Genomic DNA, 19811 nt, shown 5'->3' with positions numbered 1-19811 from the left:
TTCGCAACAGATTCGGAATGTCGGCCACTCTTGGTTGCTATTTATTTGGTGAACTGTTGGGAAGGTTAGCCTGGAGTGGGGGATGACTAATAAATGAAAGGCCGCTTGTTTCATCCCTGTAGCAGCAGCACCAGCAACTTAATGATGTATTCTGCGCGTATGCTGGTGAATGGATAGTGCTCGCCATGCCAGGTGCTGTGTAGCATGACGCCGAATCCCCTGCTTCACCGGCACAGCACTGTAGGCAGCCTTGACCTTTGACCTCTGTTAAGAAATAACAGAACTGTGCCATTATGGGTGTATGTGTCTCTAGCAAGCTTGTTTGAAAAGCCTGATTTCAGTTCTCAGTGAGAGCTGGAAAAAAAAGCTATCTTAGATCATAAAAAAAAGGGGGGCTGAAAGTTTAATTGAAGGTGATGGGCTGTGAGAAGGTTTCAGATCTGGTCCGGGTGTAAGGAATGGCCTTGTGTTAGTTTTTTGAGGTTTTCAAATCAGCAATCGCCGCTAAAGTACACATACCAGAGCAGCAGTTCACATCTGCTCACTGCTCACCTCTAACACCGGATAGCTGCAGACTATCAGTACAGTAGCGCACACTCAAAGCATCATAAAGACAGCTACCATGGTGTGTGGGGGCGTAAGGAGGAGAGGTTATAAAATGAAAACAGTATAGAGCGCATGTCTTCCACCTCTTTGTTGTGTATGTGCATGTGTGTGTGTGTGTGTGTTTCCAGATAGCAGTGAAGAGAAAGTAAAAAAAAAAAAAAAAAACTTTGGGAAAGGCAAAGTAGGCTGACTGAACATCTGAGGAAGGTCTCTACAAAGAGGCAGTGTCTTTGTTCCCGGGGTTCTGTGCTAATGTAGCACCAGATATGAATTATGTAATTTCGTAATGGGTGACCTTCTGTGTAGCTTGAAAGGCAGTGCAGATTCTACTCCTTGGATAAAGAGATGCATACAGATGCTCACACGGAAAGAAACACTACTTGCTGTTATGCCATCAAGTGCATAGAAATCTGTATTTTAGAATAAGAGAACATCACTCTGTAACGCAAAAGCATCATACTCATAAAGGATGACGAGGTTTTGTGCAAATAAATTTTCACGCGCATCATCTTTTGTGCTTTTTTTTTTTGTTGCCAGATTCGCAGTGGCAAACTGATGATCACCAACATCAGGAAGAGCGACGCAGGAAAATACATCTGCGTCGGAACGAACATGGTGGGAGAGAGGGAGAGCGAGATCGCTGAACTCACCGTGCTAGGTAACGCTTGCAGCTTTGTGATTGCTTTTCAACAACAACGTTGCGGCGCTTCACTTAGTCTAAAGCACCCTCTCAGTTCATGGTGGGTTTAGTTTGCCAGTCCGCTACATGAGGTCTTTGTCACCGGGAGTATAATGACCCATTAATTAGACTGATTATGCAGCACTACCATCCAGTCTGCCAGCTTTGGAGAGCTAAACATCTACCACTGCTACATCCTACAAGCCCCTCGAAGCTTTCAAGCACAAGAGCTCCCCCGTGCTACACCCCCTATCCTGAACGCCTGTTTCCAGCTTCTATTCTCCACCCCACCACCACCACCACCACCACCCCTCATCTAACATTTCCCATCAGAATAGAGCTTTTATCAGTATCACATGGTTAGATGACCTTGGTTGAGGTTGGGAGTGTAGTGCCTCATAGAGCCTTTCAAGGCTATGAGAATAATCCCGTTGAATGCAGACACGGGTCAAAATATGTTGTACAACAGGTTGTGCATAATATGTAACCTTGGAGACCGGCATATGATTATCACTAGAATGTAACCTTTTTTTTTTTCCCCACATGCATGACAATTGCAATATTTGAAGTGATGAGAGCAGACGCTATTCGTAGTTGTCGTTATTAGAACTAGTTCTTTCTTACTTCTCTTTTGTTTTCTGTACCTCGCCACATATTCAGCTGCCTGTGGCCACATTCAATATAAGGCTTCCAGAATAAATGTTATTATTTTGTAATCATTTCTAGCATCAAGTGAGTGTTATTGTAGAACTCTCCAAATAGGAATGAAACCCTAAATCAAAAGATAATAAACGATCCATTTTTATTTGGAAGTTTAGATAAGCATACAGCTCATTGCGTAAAGAAGTTAAACAATTTTTCATTTTTTATTAAGAATAGACAAGTGGATGATATAATCTTTTCAACAATGCAATAAATGAGCGCAGGGATATAGAAGGCGTTCATGACAGTGATGATTACATTTATATTTATTGCTATTCATTGTGCCGCCCTACAGAACGCCCGACCTTCGTGAAGCGGCCCAGCAGTGTGGTGGTGTTGGCAGATGAGAGCGTGGAGTTCCACTGTGTGGTTCAAGGAGACCCTGTTCCCACTGTCCGCTGGAGGAAAGATGATTCTGACCTGCCTAAGGGCAGGTAATACACAAAGGCCCTCTATGCACATTAATTTACCGTGCAAACACGGTGTTTCAACTTTCTCTTTCATCCCTGGATTGTGTGTGTCCGTCCTGCTCTGCAGATTTGAAATCCTAGAGGACCATACCTTGATCGTTCGCCAAGTGACCTCCTCAGATGAGGGCTCCTATACATGTGTGGTGGAGAACATAGTTGGGAAGTCTGAAGCATCCTCCACGCTCACTGTACACGGTCAGTACCACCCACCCCTCGCATGCAATGTCCTTTAACCGCAAGCGCCGCCTTCTTTTCTGTATACAACACGCTTTTAAACTTGACATGCTTTTTTTAGAGGTTTTAATGTGTGCAAGCTGCTACTTCTAGCCCAACGAGAGAACTAATCCTGTCATGTAGTGTCATAAATTAGCAGGCGGTGACTTTTACCTTGCCTTTTTATCCAGACCTAGTTTTCATTATTGTGCCTCAGGCTGCTGTTGCACTCAAGACAGTACAGACAGACAGAATTATCTCCCGGGTTTGTGTGTGTGTGTGTGTGTGTGTGTGTGTGTGTGTGTGTGTGTGTGTGTGTGTGTGTGTGTTTTTTTTCCCTTTTCACTTCCTGGCTTAAGGTCATAAAATGTCTACACCAGACTGCAGTTCTAAATAACAAGCTGTATAGGACATTGCAGCGGTCTGTTTACAGTACAGCCTCACAGTAATGTCGTGTGTAAACTCAGAAGAGCATGCAAAGTAAATGTTTACGCAACCGCGGAAAATGGATTCATTTGGTCTGAGCTGTCCTGCCACAATAACACCCTTTAGATCTTAAATCAGTGGCGGAAAACGAGCAGTAGGACACCTCTCACAGTTGCACACTTAGGGGCCATATATATATATAAATATATATATAAATAAATATATATACACACACACATAAACACAAGAGTGCCACAGTGGGTGCCACAGACTGCTAGGACAGTAGGACTTAATTAAAGATAAGGCCGGGCTGGTTGCTTGCTGGGAAATGACATGGTTCCAATTACACCATCTTCCTCTCCCTCCAAAAACCTGAGAAAACGAGCGTCAAGGGGAACCATGGCTAATTTGAGCAGGGAATGGAGAAGGGGCAGGAATAACTGGCAGATGAGTAGAAGTTGTATTATGAGACGAAACAGAGAGCCATCTAATCGAATGTGTGTTCCGTGATTAAATGAAAATAAAATACTCTGTCAACCTCCGGTAGACTCAATCATAGCTATAGTCGGAACCACAGAATCATTTTTACTGACTTAGAACATTTGGTTGATGTTAAACAGTCGCCATTTGAAACAGATGGAGCAGGCCAAGGAGCTTACTCATTGCGAGTTTTTGCACAGATCCCAAGTATGAGATCAAATGACTCCTCTGCGTTGCTTTCATTAAAATGATCTATATTTTTTTGAATCATTAACTTGGGTTAAATGGTTAGATAAATTAAAAAAAGTTGGCTATATCGCACACGATATGCATCACGTGTCGGACGGGGTGTTTAGATCTAGCCTTTCTGCAAAATCATGCGTTTTACTTTTTCTAAACGAAATTTTCTCAACACAAAAATCTTGAGCAATAACCGCAGTCATCCTCCCGCAGTACTTCCAGAAACCGGCTGGTTAGCTAACTGTTCATTTCACTGTAAATCTAGTTCACAGATGTCAAAATGTACAGCATTTTCCCCATCTCAAAAATGTGTGGTTGTTTGTGTAGTACGTTTGGTAGAGGAGGTTCCTGCATAACACCAGCAGTTCTCTCTTTTCTACCTTCAATCCACACACAAGGCTCCTTCCTTTACCCCTCACAGGTTTATGTCCTCATTAGGGGATTATATCTTTGTCCAAGTATGCCTCAAGGCTGACTGGCTCTGTAACTTAAACCGGCAATTACATATACTTTTCACACCTCTAAATCAGCTAGTCTGCTGGGTTGATACAACTAAACAGCATGCCTTGTTCTTTTTTTTTTTTTTTTCTCCTCTCGTTTTGGGCATCTGAAGTCATTTTTTTAGTTTTTATTTTATTTCAAAAAGCACAATCTCCTTTCACGTACTTAAAAATGTATGAGTGCATATGAAAGAGTCGGTCATGCACACAGAATATATTTCTCTATGAGGAGATCGGATTTAATTAACCATATAAAATACATAAATGTGTATTATCCCAATGTGAAACCATTGCTTTCTCTTGTTTCTACCCCCTGCCTCTCTCCATGTGAGCGTAGAATAATCATGAAATAAAGTGATGTCTCATAAGCACCAGGTTTGAGAAGAAATATTATAGCAATGAAAGGGTAATAAAACAATAAAATGAAATGATCATGAATATATATGATGAATATTGCCCTTGCACGTCCATATATTACTGACCGGCTACTGTTCTTTTACACCAACTCTGCTGTGCTCATTCATTCAAGCATGTGCCAATACTGTTGAATACATTACTGTAACTCCATATCCCTGTACATGCCTTCATTACTCATTACACTGCTCTTTTTTTTGTGTCTTTTCCCTTGTAGTCAATACCGGTAAGTTGTCATCCATCCTTCATCCACCATCAGACAGCAACAGGAAATCACGAGCCCCTGTTATTGTCCTGTCTGGCACTGTAATTCCATCCAGCAATACAGTATGTAATTTATGTTATGTGTGGGTAAATGATTAGAAATTTGCTGTTTTTTCATTTAAAAAAAAAGGTAAATTATGATTATTTACTTAGCCTTTAATCCTTGAGCTTGAACTAGAAATAATGAAATCTTTGTATGAGGCTGCCATCTAATTAGGGCCTCTCTTCCTCTGCAGTGCCCCCGGCATTTGCCATACGCCCCAGGAACCAGGTGGTGGCAGTGGGCAGGATGGTCACCTTCCAGTGTGAGGCCACTGGCAACCCACAGCCTGCTATCTTCTGGCAGAAGGAGGGCAGCGAGGTGAGACTGACCCTCAGTCTGTCATAACACTAAATCACTACTCAGTGCAAATAAAGTCGGCGAATTGCTTTCTAATTCTGCTTTCTCTGTCTCCACTCCAGAGTCTCCTCTTCTCCTACCAGCCTCCGCAGCCCTTTAGCCGCCTTTCTGTCTCCCAGATGGGCAGTTTGACCATTACGGATGTTCAGCGCTCTGATGGTGGATTCTACAGCTGCCAGGCTCTCAACATCGCTGGCAGTGTTATTACCAAAGCACTGCTGGAGGTCACAGACTGTGAGTAAAGGAAGAAGTGATAGAGGGCAGATAGGAGAGGGGGATCTTTTCTTTTTTCAGTACATTTCCAGCTTCAGCGTTTTGTGTTTCGGCAACCAGACTGCTGGCTGCAGCTTCCCTTTGTTGAGCAGGAGTGTTAGGCTACAAGCTGGCCTTGGTTGCAGACTGGGGAGCGCTACCCTCCCTTATAGGTGTGGTAGCTCTCCTTGGTTACTAACTATCAGGGGAGGGATTTCAGGAGGGAAGGGATTTCAAGAGATGTTGTTCGAATGTTGGGCTCAAAATGCTCTGTTTCCATGGTGATTGTGTGTAAAGAGTGTCTGCCCTTATCTCTTCTTACCTAAACTAATTTCACAACTTGCTGCTGTCTAATATAATATAAACAAGAGAGAAGCAAGGGAAGTCAATTAAATATTATTAATTTTTACCTAGTTTCGCAGTCTGTGTTCTATTTTATTGGACGTTTCTGTGAATTAAAACTGCAGGATTGACATGCAATATGTTTTATCTTCACTTTTATGTGGAATACAGTCTGGGGGACCGCCATCCAAATCCTAGGTGATGAAATAAATGTGTTAATTGTTTAAATAAAAAAATAAAAAAAGCAATTTAAATGTGCTTGGAGGCCCACAACAGTAATTACACACCGCCAGCCAAGTCTACAAGCTCCCAATTAAATGACCTCTGTGATCACCAATACATGTGTCTGGGTAACTTTGTACCATGTACATATTTTACGTTAATGAAGATAATTGCTTCAGGCTTAAACAGACAGACAGTTAATGCATTTACACATTGAGTTATTCAGCGCAGCTCTATTAGCTCTAAAGGATAATCTGCCGCTCATACGCGCTCTGCAGCCACCTCAGTAGGGAAATGAGAGACATCCACTCACTGCGAAAATCTGTTACAGGTAATGGAAATGAAAAAAGATGGGGTCATGTTTTATGGATTTTTTTTTTTTCCAGTGGTCTATAGCACTGCACTCTCGCCTCTACCTGTTCCTCTCTACTCTCCCATCCCCCAAATTCTCTCCATCCCACCACACTCCTCACATCCCCCGTTTGGAGTGGTGCATTTGTATGGAAATAACTGTCCGTATTACCTCCAGCAGTTTTCAAGGCGTGTTTCCATCACCTCTTTTTTTAGGGAGGATGGGCGGGGGGGTTATTTTTATTTATTTATCTAGAACCCATGCCCCCTTCTGCTGGGTTTTAAAATGTAAGATAGAGAGAGAGAGAAAAGAGAGCGCTGTTATCTAAGCGGGATTGTTATTAGTTGGGCTGTGCTGTCGTGATTGGAGTTGGCTCCAGCAGAACCTACTGCCGAGTGAACGATTAGTTGCTCTCCGCTGGAGGGGAAAAGTTGATTTCTTTTTCCTTCACTGCCTGCACAGCCACCTAAACCCATTGTTCTCTCTTTACCAATTTGCCTCTCAATATCTTTCACATCTTATCACGCTTTCATTTTTTATTTTTTTTTTTTGGAAGCATTTCATTTTCATCTTCTTCTACTTTAATCTTTTGTCTACTTTTATTTCCGTCTCTCGCTCTCCATAACTTTGATCTTTTTTGTGAACATTTCCAATCCCATAATATACTGTTGACAGTCTACTGGCTTTTTGCCTTTATTCAGTCGTGACAGTAAAGATACAGACTGGAAAGGGCAGGGAAAGATGGAGATGACATACGGGAAAGGTCACCAACCGGAATTGTAACAGGGTCATTACTGTTGTAGCCACATTTCTGTGATGGACTTGAATTAAGGAACCCTGTTTCCTCTATAATAGCCATAAAAATCACAGAAGCACAACACCAGAGACAGAAATCTTTCATGCAACAGAAGTGTTTTTGTTACCAAAGCTAAACTTTACCCATATTGTACTTATATGATGATCACAATGTTTCTCCAACCTCAAACAGATGCTTTTAGTTCCTGAAACATAACCACAAAAACCATAAACATGCTTGAGCTGAGATGGCTTTTGTAGGCAAAACAATAAAACTATTGTTTATTGTACAACATGATGGATTTGTCTTTGTAGTAAACAGTGAGCGGCGATCTATTTGATTTAGTTTTGGAGGTCCTACAAAAACATATTAGCTGTTGCAATGTAGGTTTTGGCAAATGGAAGTTGAAAACTACTGTATCTAACAAAAATTGTTTTTAAAAAATTATTTCTGGTTTTATTGCTTTTGTCAGTGACGTCATTGATGTGTGGCTTCTTAATTTCTTCTGTGTTGCCTTGTGGGATAATGGTGTCCATCATCAAAAGCAATATTAGAATTCACGCTGGATAATCTGCATAAAAGTACTTCGTAGTCTATTAGAAAATGTGTATTAACCCTTTAAACTTATTAGTCTTTCATTTCCCTACTTCTGTTTTTTTTTTTTTTTATTATTATTAGCTCGGTCAGACCACCCTCCTCCTGTGATTAGGCAGGGTCCACTCAATCAGACTGTGCCTGTGGACAGCACAGTGGTCCTGGGCTGCCAAACAGTTGGCTCTCCGCCTCCTACAGTCCACTGGAAGAGGGATAGTGTGGTAGTGTCTCCAGTGGACTCCCGCATGTCCATAGCTGACACAGGATCACTGGAGATTCGTTACGCCAAGGTAGGGGATGAAGTAATACAGCAGTTTGTAATGAGCAATTACAGCGACTGTGCCGAGCCAAAGCAACCCACTAATATCTGCCACTGTACTTCCTCCCCTCAGCTGGGAGACACAGGCTTCTACACTTGTGTAGCTTCCAACTCCAATGGAGAGGCTTCCTGGACAGCATACTTGCAGGTGGAGGGTAGGTTACACGGATTTAAGCATACTTATTCATGCTGGAGAGTCCCATGTAGTGCACTTTAATTGATTTTTTTTGGTTTCTCTGTGGCAGAGTTTGGAGTTGTTGTCCAATCCAGTCAACCTATAGACCCTAACCTGATTCCCAGTGCTCCATTTAAGCCTGAGGTGACCGACATCAGCCGCACCTCAGTCACTCTGTCATGGAAATCGAACCCCAGCGCTGGGGCAACACCTTCATCTTACCTTATCGAGGCATTCAGGTAAGACATATGTAGTATCAGGCACGTTAGTTATTGTATATTACATGCATCATCTGATTAGTTGACCTCCTATGTATGTCGTCATCTCTCCACATCTCTCTGCAGTTATACGTTAGGCAGCAGATGGGTGACCCTAGCCGAGCATATAAAGACACAGACCTTTGTCTTGAGGAACCTGAAGCCCGCTACTGTCTACTTGTTTATGGTCAGAGCAGTGAATGCTTATGGCCTCAGTGACCCCAGTCCAATCTCTGACTCTGTCAGAACACAGGGTCAGTGTGGGTGCTTTACATTTCCTTACATCCAATTAAATAGATAGCATGTTTATTTCAGTTGAAACGAAGGAATCGTTGCTGCCAATTTACTTCTTTTCCATATTTTCACACCAGCAGACGCTGCCAATTTACTTCTTTTCCATATTTTCACACCAGCAGACAGCACTTCCACCATGCAGGGAGTGGATCATCGTCACATCCAGAGGGAGCTGGGAGATGTGGTTATCCACCTACACACACCAGCCGTCCTTTCATCTTCTGCTGTCAGGGTGCAGTGGATGGTAAGAGGACCACATTGCGATGACTCTCACGGACACAGCCGATATTTCTTTTTCTGTGAGAGTCGGGGTAAATATGGGAAAAGGTCAAATGTGCAATTTTGAGAGTAAATGTAAACACATACTATATAATAATAAATGGTATAAAAGCCAAGGGGTTATGCATTGAGAAAAAAAAAAAAAACAAGACTCGCTGTAGTTGACTGATTATTATAGAACACACTTATAACCTCTGATGTTTTCCTTTCCATGTAACATGAAGAGGTGAGTTTTCTGTGATGGATGAGCAAATATATCTAAAAAAAATTGAGATCTAAATAGTTCAGGGGGGGAAGGGTGAAACCGTCTTGTGTAAAAGTGAAGTGAAGGATTTAAAAGATCTATTTCATGCTGAAATTACGTGTGGTTTTCTCTCTCTAAACATTCATCAGCAGACAATAAATCCGCCGCGCAGAGAAGTGAATTTATCTGTGGTGTGATACATTGTGCGTTGCTGCACAGAAATCTTTAAGGGCATCCTTTGTCATAATTATGTGGTTTAAATGGAAAGTGCTTAGTCCTCTCCTGGCTTGATTTTAAACAGAACCGTGTTGAGGGGAAAGTATTAATGTGTGGTTTACGGTGGGATTTCACAGATATGAGGAAATGTTAATCTCAGTCGCCCTAAAGGCTAAGGGAATTAACTGAGTTTTAACAGGTAATTCCTGCAGGATGTTCCCACTCACACAAGATGAGGATCTGATCTCGTAGATGTTGATTTAACTCACATGCAGGTATTATTGCAAACCTCAGACTTTACGGCGATAAAACAAAAACTTCAATCTCTTTGAGTCAACCCATCAAAAAGGGTCTCACTGTTACATGTCGTGACATTTACGTGGCATATTTTATCCGTGCATCTCCACTAGGTTGAGCAGCAATCCCCATACATCCAGGGTTACAAGGTGCTTTACAGGGCGTCCGCTGAACACGGTCAGCCCGAGGGGCAGTGGAGCATCATGGAGGTACGCGCCCCGCGGGAAGACGGGGTGGTGATCGGTCAGCTGAAGACAGGATCCATCTACGAGTTCAAAGTCCGTCCCTTCTTTGATGAGTTCCAGGGAGCCGACAGTGAGGTGAAGGTGGTCCGGACATTGGAAGAAGGTGAATGTCCGAAAACTTTTGTTCTATGGTATGGAATGTATCTATAAATAGCAGAAGAACATTGCAGCAACTCCATTACTGTATATCTGGATGACAACAGAGAATCTGGGTATTGTTTTTTTATAGCGTGCACAGCTGTAAAAGAAGCAAATCATACCTGCATGCACCAAGCATCAGGTGAGATTGTGTTTATGTCTGCATGGTTAAATCTTTATGTTTCCTTGTCTTAGCTCCTAGTAGAGCACCCCAGGGTGTTACAGTGACAAAGAGTGATGTCAACGGGACTGCCATTCTCGTTGCTTGGAAACCGCCTCCAGATCAGGGAAAGGCTGGAGTCATTCAAGAGTACAAGGTAGGAAAAAAAAAAAGCTCCTGCCCTGTCCTGTACTCATGCTTTGAATCATGTGTTGCCTCTTGTGTTGTCAGATATGTGTCCCTCAGGCAATCACTGTCATCTCCTCCTCACCGTCTCTTCACAGATCTGGTGCCTGGGTAATGAGAGTCGGTACCATGTCAACCAGTCGGTCGACGGTTCCACCTTCTCTGTGCTCATTCCCGGTCTGGCACCGGGAATTCGTTACAGTGTAGAGGTTGCGGCTAGCAACGGTGCTGGACCTGGGGTCAAAAGTGACGTCACTTTCTTTCAATTAGGTGAGAGTCCTTCGAAAACAGTGCTTGTTCAGTAAGGCCTAACAAGGCCTTAAAGTGACAGTATCTCAGGATCACAACTTTTGTATATTTACTGCTGCATCAACAGTTTTGTACTGTACTGAAATCTTCAGTTATCATTCCTCCACTGCCTTGTTGTTGTTTTCATGCATGTAATAAATATTCCTCTCTTTTCTTTCTTTGCTGCTTAGACTCTGCAGGCCAGATGATGGATATCAATGAGGAAAGAGACACTTTGTCTCAAATCTCAGATGTGGTGAGGCAGCCGGCATTTATCGCTGGCATTGGCGCCACCTGCTGGTTGGTCCTCATGATTTTCAGCGTGTGGCTCTACCGTCACCGCAAGAAGAGAAGCGGCCTCAGCAGCACATACACCGGCATCCGCAAGGGTGTGTGTTTCTCTGTTCTGTGAGATGCGGATAGATGTATGTTCAAGTTGCTCACCATATAGGCCAAGTGTGTGTGTGTCTGCAAAACAGGTTATCATGTTACTTTTGTGGATACATTTGAAGGTCGTCATGATTGTAGAAGAAGGGATCAAGCCGTGACATGTTGCCACCGCACAAAACAGCATTTCAGTCTTCATCTCACTGATATTCAGGGGATATTTTTAGAGGCCGATAAGCAGATCACATCAAAGGGTGGAAAATACTCTTGCCTAATCTTCCTTCGACACAAAGACTTTAGAGACAAATTTGCATTTGCGACTACGCAGACAGTCAAAGGCTGACCTTTAGTCACTCATTTCCTCCACACAGCCCAGTTCTTAGAGGCACAAACCTGTCAACCTGCCATTACCGTGTCTGCTGCAGTTCTCTCTCTCTCTCTCGTTGCCTGTCACCCCCATTAACCTTCACCTGGACACTCGTGTCAAAGACAGAGGCATATGGCATGTGGTTACTTCAATGTTTGTACACATCGGTTTTTCACATGCCCGTCACACAGCAAAGAGTACACCCTCAGTGTGAAACACATACATACAATAGCTACTATGATCATTTAGGTTGATTGAAATGATTTCAGTCTGCTCATCATTCTCCCCTTTCTCTGTTCCCAACAGTCCCGTCATTCACCTTCACACCTACAGGTATGTAACAGTGTGATTCATCTACTAATGTGATATTTTATGTATTTGGCGAGTCGAATCCTGTCTCTCGGGATTGGGATTGTTCAGGTCTGATTCATGTAATTTAGTGTTTTGGGAAGATACATGATTGCACAATGTTAAAGAGCATATGTGTCATTTTTACCAACATCTAAACAATGAATGCAGCAAACAAATGAAATTAAGTAAATCTATCTATGTATGTATCTATAATACGGAAACCAAACATATATCACATCATAATAAAGCAAGTGTTTTCGTATAAACATGTATATGCTGATAGTGTGCCAAGCTCACATGTCCCTAGGGTTAGGTTCTTTTGATTAAATGAAGAAAATACAGAATGTTTTCTACAGGAGACTTCTTGATGTTTTACTGGAAACAGTGTTTCTGAATCAGTTCTGTAGTTCTACTGAGATCTGTAAAAGACACAGGCAATTATTTGTGTCGTCTTCACGCACATTAAAACACAGTCAGACTTTGTGCCCTGTCAATGGAAGCATGTATTGAAGCAAGTCTAGACTTTCGACTTAGGATGTCTAACTGCCTTTCACGGCTTTTATCAGCCTTTGACAGCTCATCAAGGTTTAATCGTTGTCTTGTTTCTCTTTGCAGTCGCGTATCAAAGAGGAGAATCTGTTTGCAGTGCTGGCAGGTGAGTGATATTCTTATTTCTTTGTGCTACTGTATACGAAGGCCAACAGGAGGGATGCACTTTCACTGTGGAAACACTAGGGGGAGATGTCTTCCTGCTATAAGTGATGAACACCCATTGCCTCCACCCTATGATCATATGAGCAAAATATGAGAACAGCAGGGTTTGATTGACAGCACCGTGGTCCTCCTTATTGCAGACCTGGCCTTCTCAGTATGGGTGAACCTCTAAACCAGCTGTGGCTGCCTGACAATTGGCCAAATGCATGTGCCAATCACAAGGACTGTAGCATCAACTGCTGCAATAATGGCAACGGAACCAGTGACAGCAACATGACAACATACAGCCGACCAGGTCAGTGCAAAGCCTGACTTCGTGTCATAGATCAGGTTTTGTGGGGTCTATATAGTGTGTCCAATAACAAAAATAAAAAAATAAAAAATAAAAAAACAACATCTTCCAGCAATGCTGAAACTTTGTCACTTGCTGTGTTCATGTGCTCCTTTGTTTCATGCTCCCCTCAGCTGACTGCATAGCAAACTATGGAAACCATCCAGAAAACAAGCAAGGGGGACAGCTTGGTTCTGAGACAGCCATATATAGCGACGTGAACCTCTCCAACAAGCTCAATGAGATTAAAACCTTCACCAACTCCAACTTGTGCTACACGAGTCCAGGCGGAGATTCAGCAGCCACATACGAACCCATCCCGTACGCCACCACACAGCTCATTCAGGCTAGCATTAAGAATAAGGCAGCTGGTGGTGGCGCTGAAGCAGAGCCTCTGGACCTGCCGTGCTGGAAACAGCCCCCCAATTTGCCTCCCATACCGAAGGAGATGGCGGCACAGATGCAGTACAACATAATTGAGCAGAACATGCTAAATAAAGGTAAAACAGGGTTTATTGATTTATTATTTGTATGAAAATAAGAAAGATTTTGCAAATGTGTTGTGTTTCTTTGTCTTCAGATCATCTGCAAGGAAGTGAAGGAATGATTCACCCTAAAACTCTCCCATACAACCAGACCCGGGATCACAGCACAGGAGGCTCACACCACAGCTCAGACAGAGGCAGCAACAGCACCTCAGGTAAAAAAAAAAAAAAACCCAACAGCTACACTGCACAGTGGTGAATTTTAATGAGGCATAAGTCTGTGTTTACCTTGATGTTCTCTTCTTATTTCTCAGGGAGTCAAAATCAAAAGAAGGGAACGCGGGCTCCAAAGATCCCAAAACATAATGCAGTAACCTGGGGAGAAGCCCCGTCTCCTCCTCATCCTAATGCCTGGGACTGTGATGAGTATAGCCTACCCATGGAGAGGAGGTATGGTGAAAATAATGGATTTTTTTTTTCTCCACCCCAGAAAAAGAAACAAATTGTGGTCCTGTCTATGTTCTCTCTCTCCTAATCTCTCCTAAAAAGCTGCACCTCCAAAATGCACTAAAATATGCACCAAGTTTATTACTTTTCTTCTCAACTGACCAACCAGACGAAATTAGCAATATTGCTGAACGTGTCATGTTAAATTACAGCTTTTGCATATTATGCTGCAAACTGTAGCCTTCAGCATATTAAACTGACAAGAAATATAATTAGTTATTGGAATGGTACGAGCATAATAATAGGAGGGTATGCTGTTACCTGCAAACCTTCTGCCAGAACCTGGCTGTATTGTCATAGCCGACACCAAACAAATAATACATTTTAGGCTTTGCCTTTGTACTGTGACAGCAGATTTTTTTTTTTTTAGGACTAAAAATACTTCATGAAATGTACGATGAACACAATAGAAAGAAAAATGCACTCGAGAGATGCGATAAAGAACAGATGGTGCAGAAAGCTTGTTGTTCATCTTTGTAGGTTTTTCGATGATGGAAATTTGTGTTTGGGTGGAGGACAGAGGGATTTGCATTGGTGTTTAATGGGCTGTGACTAATGTGTCAGGACTTGCAGCACCCTTCATTCCTTTAGCCATTACCTCATGTCAGTCCTTTTCTTATCAGTTTTGATCCAGGGGAAAGAATAGAAGGCTGCCCGACTCCACCAGTCAGAGGGGCAGCCTCATCCCCCTCTGAGGTGTCCTATAGTCACCCACCTATCACTACACTGCAGGAAGACCTGAGCAACGGCCTGCACGATGGAACTGAGCACTCCAGGTAACCAGATTAAACCTTCCTGACATTGCAGTCAACCATTTTTAACTCACGCTACAAATCTTTGTTGTGACAAGACTGCACACCTTTTCTTAAAAAATGCATTCTCCTGCCAACACCATCACCAGCCACCCTCGCCCTCTTTCCCCAACACACACCTACAGCTCCATACCCCTGTGCATGGACATTGACGGGCAGGAAGAGGATGAGGAGGAAGCGGAGGAGGAGGAGGAGGAGACAGACGCAGAGCTCGCTGAAAGTCACTACAGCCAGCATCACAACCGGCAGAAGCACAAACACCAGCTGCACCACCCAGCTTCACACAAGCTGCTCCTTCATGGGCTGGAGCAGACCCCAGCCTCCAGCACTGGGGATCTGGACAGATCGGTCACAGGGTCTATGGTTAACAGCTGGGGCTCAGCATCTGAGGACAACATCTCATCAGGCAGGTCCAGTGTTGTCAGCACCTCGGAGGGATCCTTCTTTACAGATGGCGATTTCAACCAGGCAGTAGCCTCCTCGCGGGATATTGTAGGCCTGCGCATGTGCAGGTACCCGGAGGAGTCAGGTGAGACGGCTTCTGGGGAAGAGAGGGTTTTATTATGTGTTCATACGCATTAGCTACAACAGTGCCAGAGCTCTAAGGGTTCCAGTGTTGGACTGTTATTCAGTCAAAATATCAAGACTACTCTATTAGATGGATTGCCATGAAATTGTGTACCTACATTCATGGTCCCCAGAGGCTGAAAGCCACAATTGTCTTGACAATTACTGGATTCTTTAGAATTCAATGCAGGCATTCAAGAGGATAAATCATAATGAGGTATTTCATATAATATTTTATTCAGTAGAATAGCTGCCAGTTGGACTAGCATAAAATTTTATACAGACATTCATAGTCTCCAGACATTGTATCATAATGTCTCGGGTGATCTCTTGACTTTTTTCTGTAGCAGCACCATTAGGTTATCAGACCGATGGTTATGAAATCTGGTATTGGTACTGATACTAATGCTTCCACATGATGGATTCTAATAAAATGATTAATGACTCGATTCCCTGACTTTCCATCTCGTGCCATCATCACTACTGCTACTGCAACCGTACTGTGAGCACGTTAGTATTTACCTCTAAGCACCTCTGTGCCTGAGTATAGCCTCGCCAAGCTGCAAGCATGCTTGTAAAATACAGTATTCTGTTTCTTTCATCTTTTATTGCAGAATAGATTTTCACACATTTGCCTCTGTGTCTTGGTCCATAATAATAAATATAGTAAGTGGAAAGAACATGAATAGTAAATTGACAAAATTGTAAGAAGTAAATCATAAAAAATATGTATAACATGACTTTTTAAATAAAATATCTGTACAATATATTGAGGGAACAGTATGCCAAATTGCTCGTTTGTTGATGCAGTGGCACATCATTAATGTTTTCTTTTGTGTTTTTCAGCAACGTGTTTTTCATCCATGACATTTACAGAGCTTTATCACTGCGTTTGATATCTCAGCTCATATTTCTCAGATCTTCAGTGTTCCAGTTTTAATTAAGGCAAAACATGATATATCAGAAATATTATTTCTAAAAGCACAAACATGAATCTTTCAGCGTAGCAGCTTTATAATGAGTTGAGTTACAGAAGGCTAAACACAATATCAAAGGCCTTGAAAACTTTAATTTAATAAGACTCAGAAATAATTCCAATGGCTGTTTTTTTAACACTTCTGACAGGTCGGCGGCACCAGCGACCAAGCAGCCCCATGTCCACAGACAGTAACATGAGTCCTGCAATAACACATAAAAGGCCCAGGAGGCATAAACAGAACCAGTCTGGTCAGCAGGGCTACCAACCCAAAGATGTCTTTAATGATGGTAAAGACTGAATTAAGACTGAGATTAGACATTTACTCCTTTTTTTAAAATCTCTGAATGAAACTAACATTTGGATCTCTGTGCTCTACTGTGTTCACAGACTCTTGCATGCCTCTGAGTTTCCCCAGCCAGATGTCCCATGGTGACTATAAAGTGAGGGGGGCCACGCTCCCTCGGATGGGCTCTGGGGAGGCCCGGGGTCGACGAGGCAGCACCGGGACTCACAGGGTCAAGGAAGGTGCATGCGAGCAGAGAGAGAGCCAGGACAAGCACAAGACTTCACAAGGAGGAAAAGGAAGCAGCAAAAGCCGACAGCACTCAGGTACTACTGGGCGGGTTATATTTCACACTTTTAAAGAAGCAATCGGGTGACTAACCAACTGTGTTTGTCTTTCCTTCAGAATTTGGGGACATCTTACTGTACAGTCGTCCCTCTTTCCCATCAGGTCAAGCTCAGAGGGAGCCTGATGGTACTAATTCATCCAGCTTTATGTCGTGTGGAGACTCAAGGACCAAACAAAGAGGACAAATGGCACCTACAGGACAGGTGGAAGAGGTAATTCAGAAGAATGTATTTGACTTATTATCTATGCCAATTTAAGTATATTAAGTGTGAATGATGAAACATGACACTATTTTGTTTCCACAGTCCCTGAAAAGCTAAGAAGCAATGCAAGCACAAAAGGAATTTCCTACAGTTGCTTCAAGACGAAGGACTATGACCTTTACGATATGGAGAAAAAAAAAGAAAAAAAAAAGACTGCACAATACATGCTATTGTTTTCTACTTCAAATTTCTCATTAGGTGTTGGAAAAAAAAAAGAAGAAGTGCTCTCATGTTTAAGTCTGTGGACTTCAATTGGACGCACTGTTTATCGTTTGCTTTTTTTTTTTTTTGGGGGGGGGGTGACCAGCTTCCAAGAGCCTGAACCGCTGGTTCGCTTAGCAAAGTAAGATGAATGCACATTCGATGGCGGTTGTGAGTGTCTACACAAATATTGTCCATGACGACTGCTTGATGCGGTCCATACATGATCTTTGCTCGTCAGTTGTCTTGTTATTTTACTGTAATTGTTACTCAGTCATTACCAGCCATCTTGTAAATTCTTGAAATTGTTTACTGCCACAGAAGTGCTTCAAATTCAAATTTTATATAACAGTGTTAATGTTTTATAAGTGATGTACATCTTGTCTTTGTATTTTTTGTTCTACTTTGGTTATAAAAGCACAATCACTTAATTTTATTAATAAGTCATTATTATATGAATTTCAGTCTGGAGGAAAAATCAGTCTTTGGAGTCTTGTTAATCATTTCGTCCGTTCACTTCAGGCTGAGAAAATGATTGTTGATTGTGATTGTGCATTCGGTTGCGTACATTTGAGCTGCTTTCATTCAGATTTGAACTATCTGTTGTGTGTACTGAGAGAATTGCATGCAGATTCACCTGTAGGATGTTTTACTCAACATCTTGACTGCTTTGTCCTGCATTTGGGATGATGAAAAACCCGGCCATGGACTGGTTCCATTTATTGTTTTCTACACTGAGTCCATTTCATTTAGTCCTGTGCTCCCTCAACCTTGGCCATAACTTCTGGAGTAAGGCTGGACAATACACGTTGAATTACTGATTATGGATCCTTACAGACCTACATTCACTCATACAACAATTTTAAATGAATAAAAGTAAACAGAGGAGAGCTAAAACAACCATCTAAGCAGCTCAGCCAGCTGATCTGCCCACAGTTAAACTGGATCAGGAGCCAGTACAAGAAAGGCACTCGTGTTTTAAGAAAATATATATTGTTTATTTATAGTTCTAAAGTTAAATTGCGCTATAGATTTTGGTCATATTGTCCAGCCCTATTCTGTAAGTTATATATGGATCTAATATGTCACTTTAACTACTCTGTTTGAATAAATATTGCTGTTCCTTAAGCAACAACAACATATAATTTCTTTTAACTCGTTCTTTTAACCCAAGTCTATGTTGCATGTCAGAGAAACACTGATTTATGTCCACAGATAACCAGAAACTATTAGCTCAAAGCTGCATGAAGAAAAAAGTATGATAAGCATTATGTTCCCTGGTCCTATTAAAACAAAAAATACAGAAACAATAACTGTCATTGAAAACCAAGATAAGTCAAAGCATTTTTTTTTCTTCAAGACCTTGAAAAGTTTTAAGTAAATGACACACAGCACATGCAAAGCTTTGAAAATTCCACGAAAATAATGTCAAATCTAATTCTCTCTTGAACGACTGGATTTGGTAAATAAAAAGTATCCGGGACATAGAATGGGATTTGAAAAACTGCACTCTTTGTGAAGCAGAAGGAAAAGATTCTTTTAAGTAATCCTCAGTGATTTAGACCACACACACACACAAAAAAAGCTAGTTACATTTAAATCTCAGTATTCCCAAAGGCTGGCTGTTCTTGTGAATATTATGGATTGAAATGATCTGCAATTGAAACGTCTTCAAGAATATTTGTTCATTCATGTTGTTTTTTTAGTTCAGTTCCTGGTTTCCAGCTGTCACCAGGTTTTGCTAAATGTCTTTCAGGTCGTCCCACAGGTAAACCCATCCAATTCTGAATGAGAAGTACCGAAAACTGTGAGGATGTGACGAGACATGCTGTTTAATTAACCTCACTTATGAACCTTCATCAACAGAGCAGCTGTTGAAAGAAAGAAAGTCCTTTACACACACACCCAGACACGTTCCAAGTGTGTGTGTGTGAGAGTGAGCGAGAGTGCCAGTTTCAACTCACACAGTAAAAGGTTGCATCATCCACAAATAATTGCAGTGATTTATAATTATACAGAAGTCATTATGATTTATTAACAGAGTTGACCCTGAACAAACTCCACTCAACAGTGATAAGTGAGGTGAGTAAGTAGTGTGACCTTTGTGGTCCTTAATTTCAGATTGTTTTACCTCAGTGTGGTTCCCTCTGATTTCATGCAAATGTG

General features: G+C 42.0%; 1 protein-coding gene across 6 annotated transcripts in view; it reads left to right on the top strand.

Annotated features, from left to right (window-relative positions):
• LOC104920036 (roundabout homolog 1) overlaps positions 1 to 17584 on the top strand; it is an 82135-nt gene extending 64551 nt beyond the window's left edge. For 2 of the 6 annotated variants that reach the window (XM_027273889.1, XM_027273893.1), the window contains 27 exons: positions 1144 to 1264; positions 2283 to 2421; positions 2525 to 2652; positions 4948 to 4956; positions 5231 to 5355; positions 5457 to 5628; positions 8037 to 8242; positions 8345 to 8426; positions 8517 to 8685; positions 8791 to 8957; positions 9117 to 9241; positions 10147 to 10381; positions 10612 to 10733; positions 10861 to 11032; positions 11242 to 11439; positions 12111 to 12137; positions 12771 to 12810; positions 13010 to 13164; positions 13335 to 13700; positions 13781 to 13900; positions 14000 to 14135; positions 14816 to 14968; positions 15094 to 15533; positions 16697 to 16837; positions 16938 to 17159; positions 17239 to 17393; positions 17487 to 17584. In XM_027273889.1, coding sequence (XP_027129690.1) covers positions 1144 to 1264; positions 2283 to 2421; positions 2525 to 2652; positions 4948 to 4956; positions 5231 to 5355; positions 5457 to 5628; positions 8037 to 8242; positions 8345 to 8426; positions 8517 to 8685; positions 8791 to 8957; positions 9117 to 9241; positions 10147 to 10381; positions 10612 to 10733; positions 10861 to 11032; positions 11242 to 11439; positions 12111 to 12137; positions 12771 to 12810; positions 13010 to 13164; positions 13335 to 13700; positions 13781 to 13900; positions 14000 to 14135; positions 14816 to 14968; positions 15094 to 15533; positions 16697 to 16837; positions 16938 to 17159; positions 17239 to 17393; positions 17487 to 17501 — 4140 coding nt within the window. In that variant the 3' untranslated portion in view covers positions 17502 to 17584. The remainder of the gene's footprint in view (positions 1 to 1143; positions 1265 to 2282; positions 2422 to 2524; positions 2653 to 4947; positions 4957 to 5230; positions 5356 to 5456; positions 5629 to 8036; positions 8243 to 8344; positions 8427 to 8516; positions 8686 to 8790; positions 8958 to 9116; positions 9242 to 10146; positions 10382 to 10611; positions 10734 to 10860; positions 11033 to 11241; positions 11440 to 12110; positions 12138 to 12770; positions 12811 to 13009; positions 13165 to 13334; positions 13701 to 13780; positions 13901 to 13999; positions 14136 to 14815; positions 14969 to 15093; positions 15534 to 16696; positions 16838 to 16937; positions 17160 to 17238; positions 17394 to 17486) is intronic. The other 4 variants (XM_027273890.1, XM_027273894.1, XM_027273892.1 and 1 more) reach the window with 4 other exon arrangements.
• The last annotated feature ends 2227 nt before the right edge of the window (positions 17585 to 19811 follow it).

The sequence above is a fragment of the Larimichthys crocea genome, chromosome XXII, assembly GCF_000972845.2.
Source record: "Larimichthys crocea isolate SSNF chromosome XXII, L_crocea_2.0, whole genome shotgun sequence".
In the NCBI taxonomy this organism is placed as follows: Eukaryota; Metazoa; Chordata; class Actinopteri; family Sciaenidae; genus Larimichthys; species Larimichthys crocea.
The sequence above is the reverse complement of the archived record's forward strand: the minus strand, read 5'-3'. Positions and strand labels throughout refer to the sequence as shown.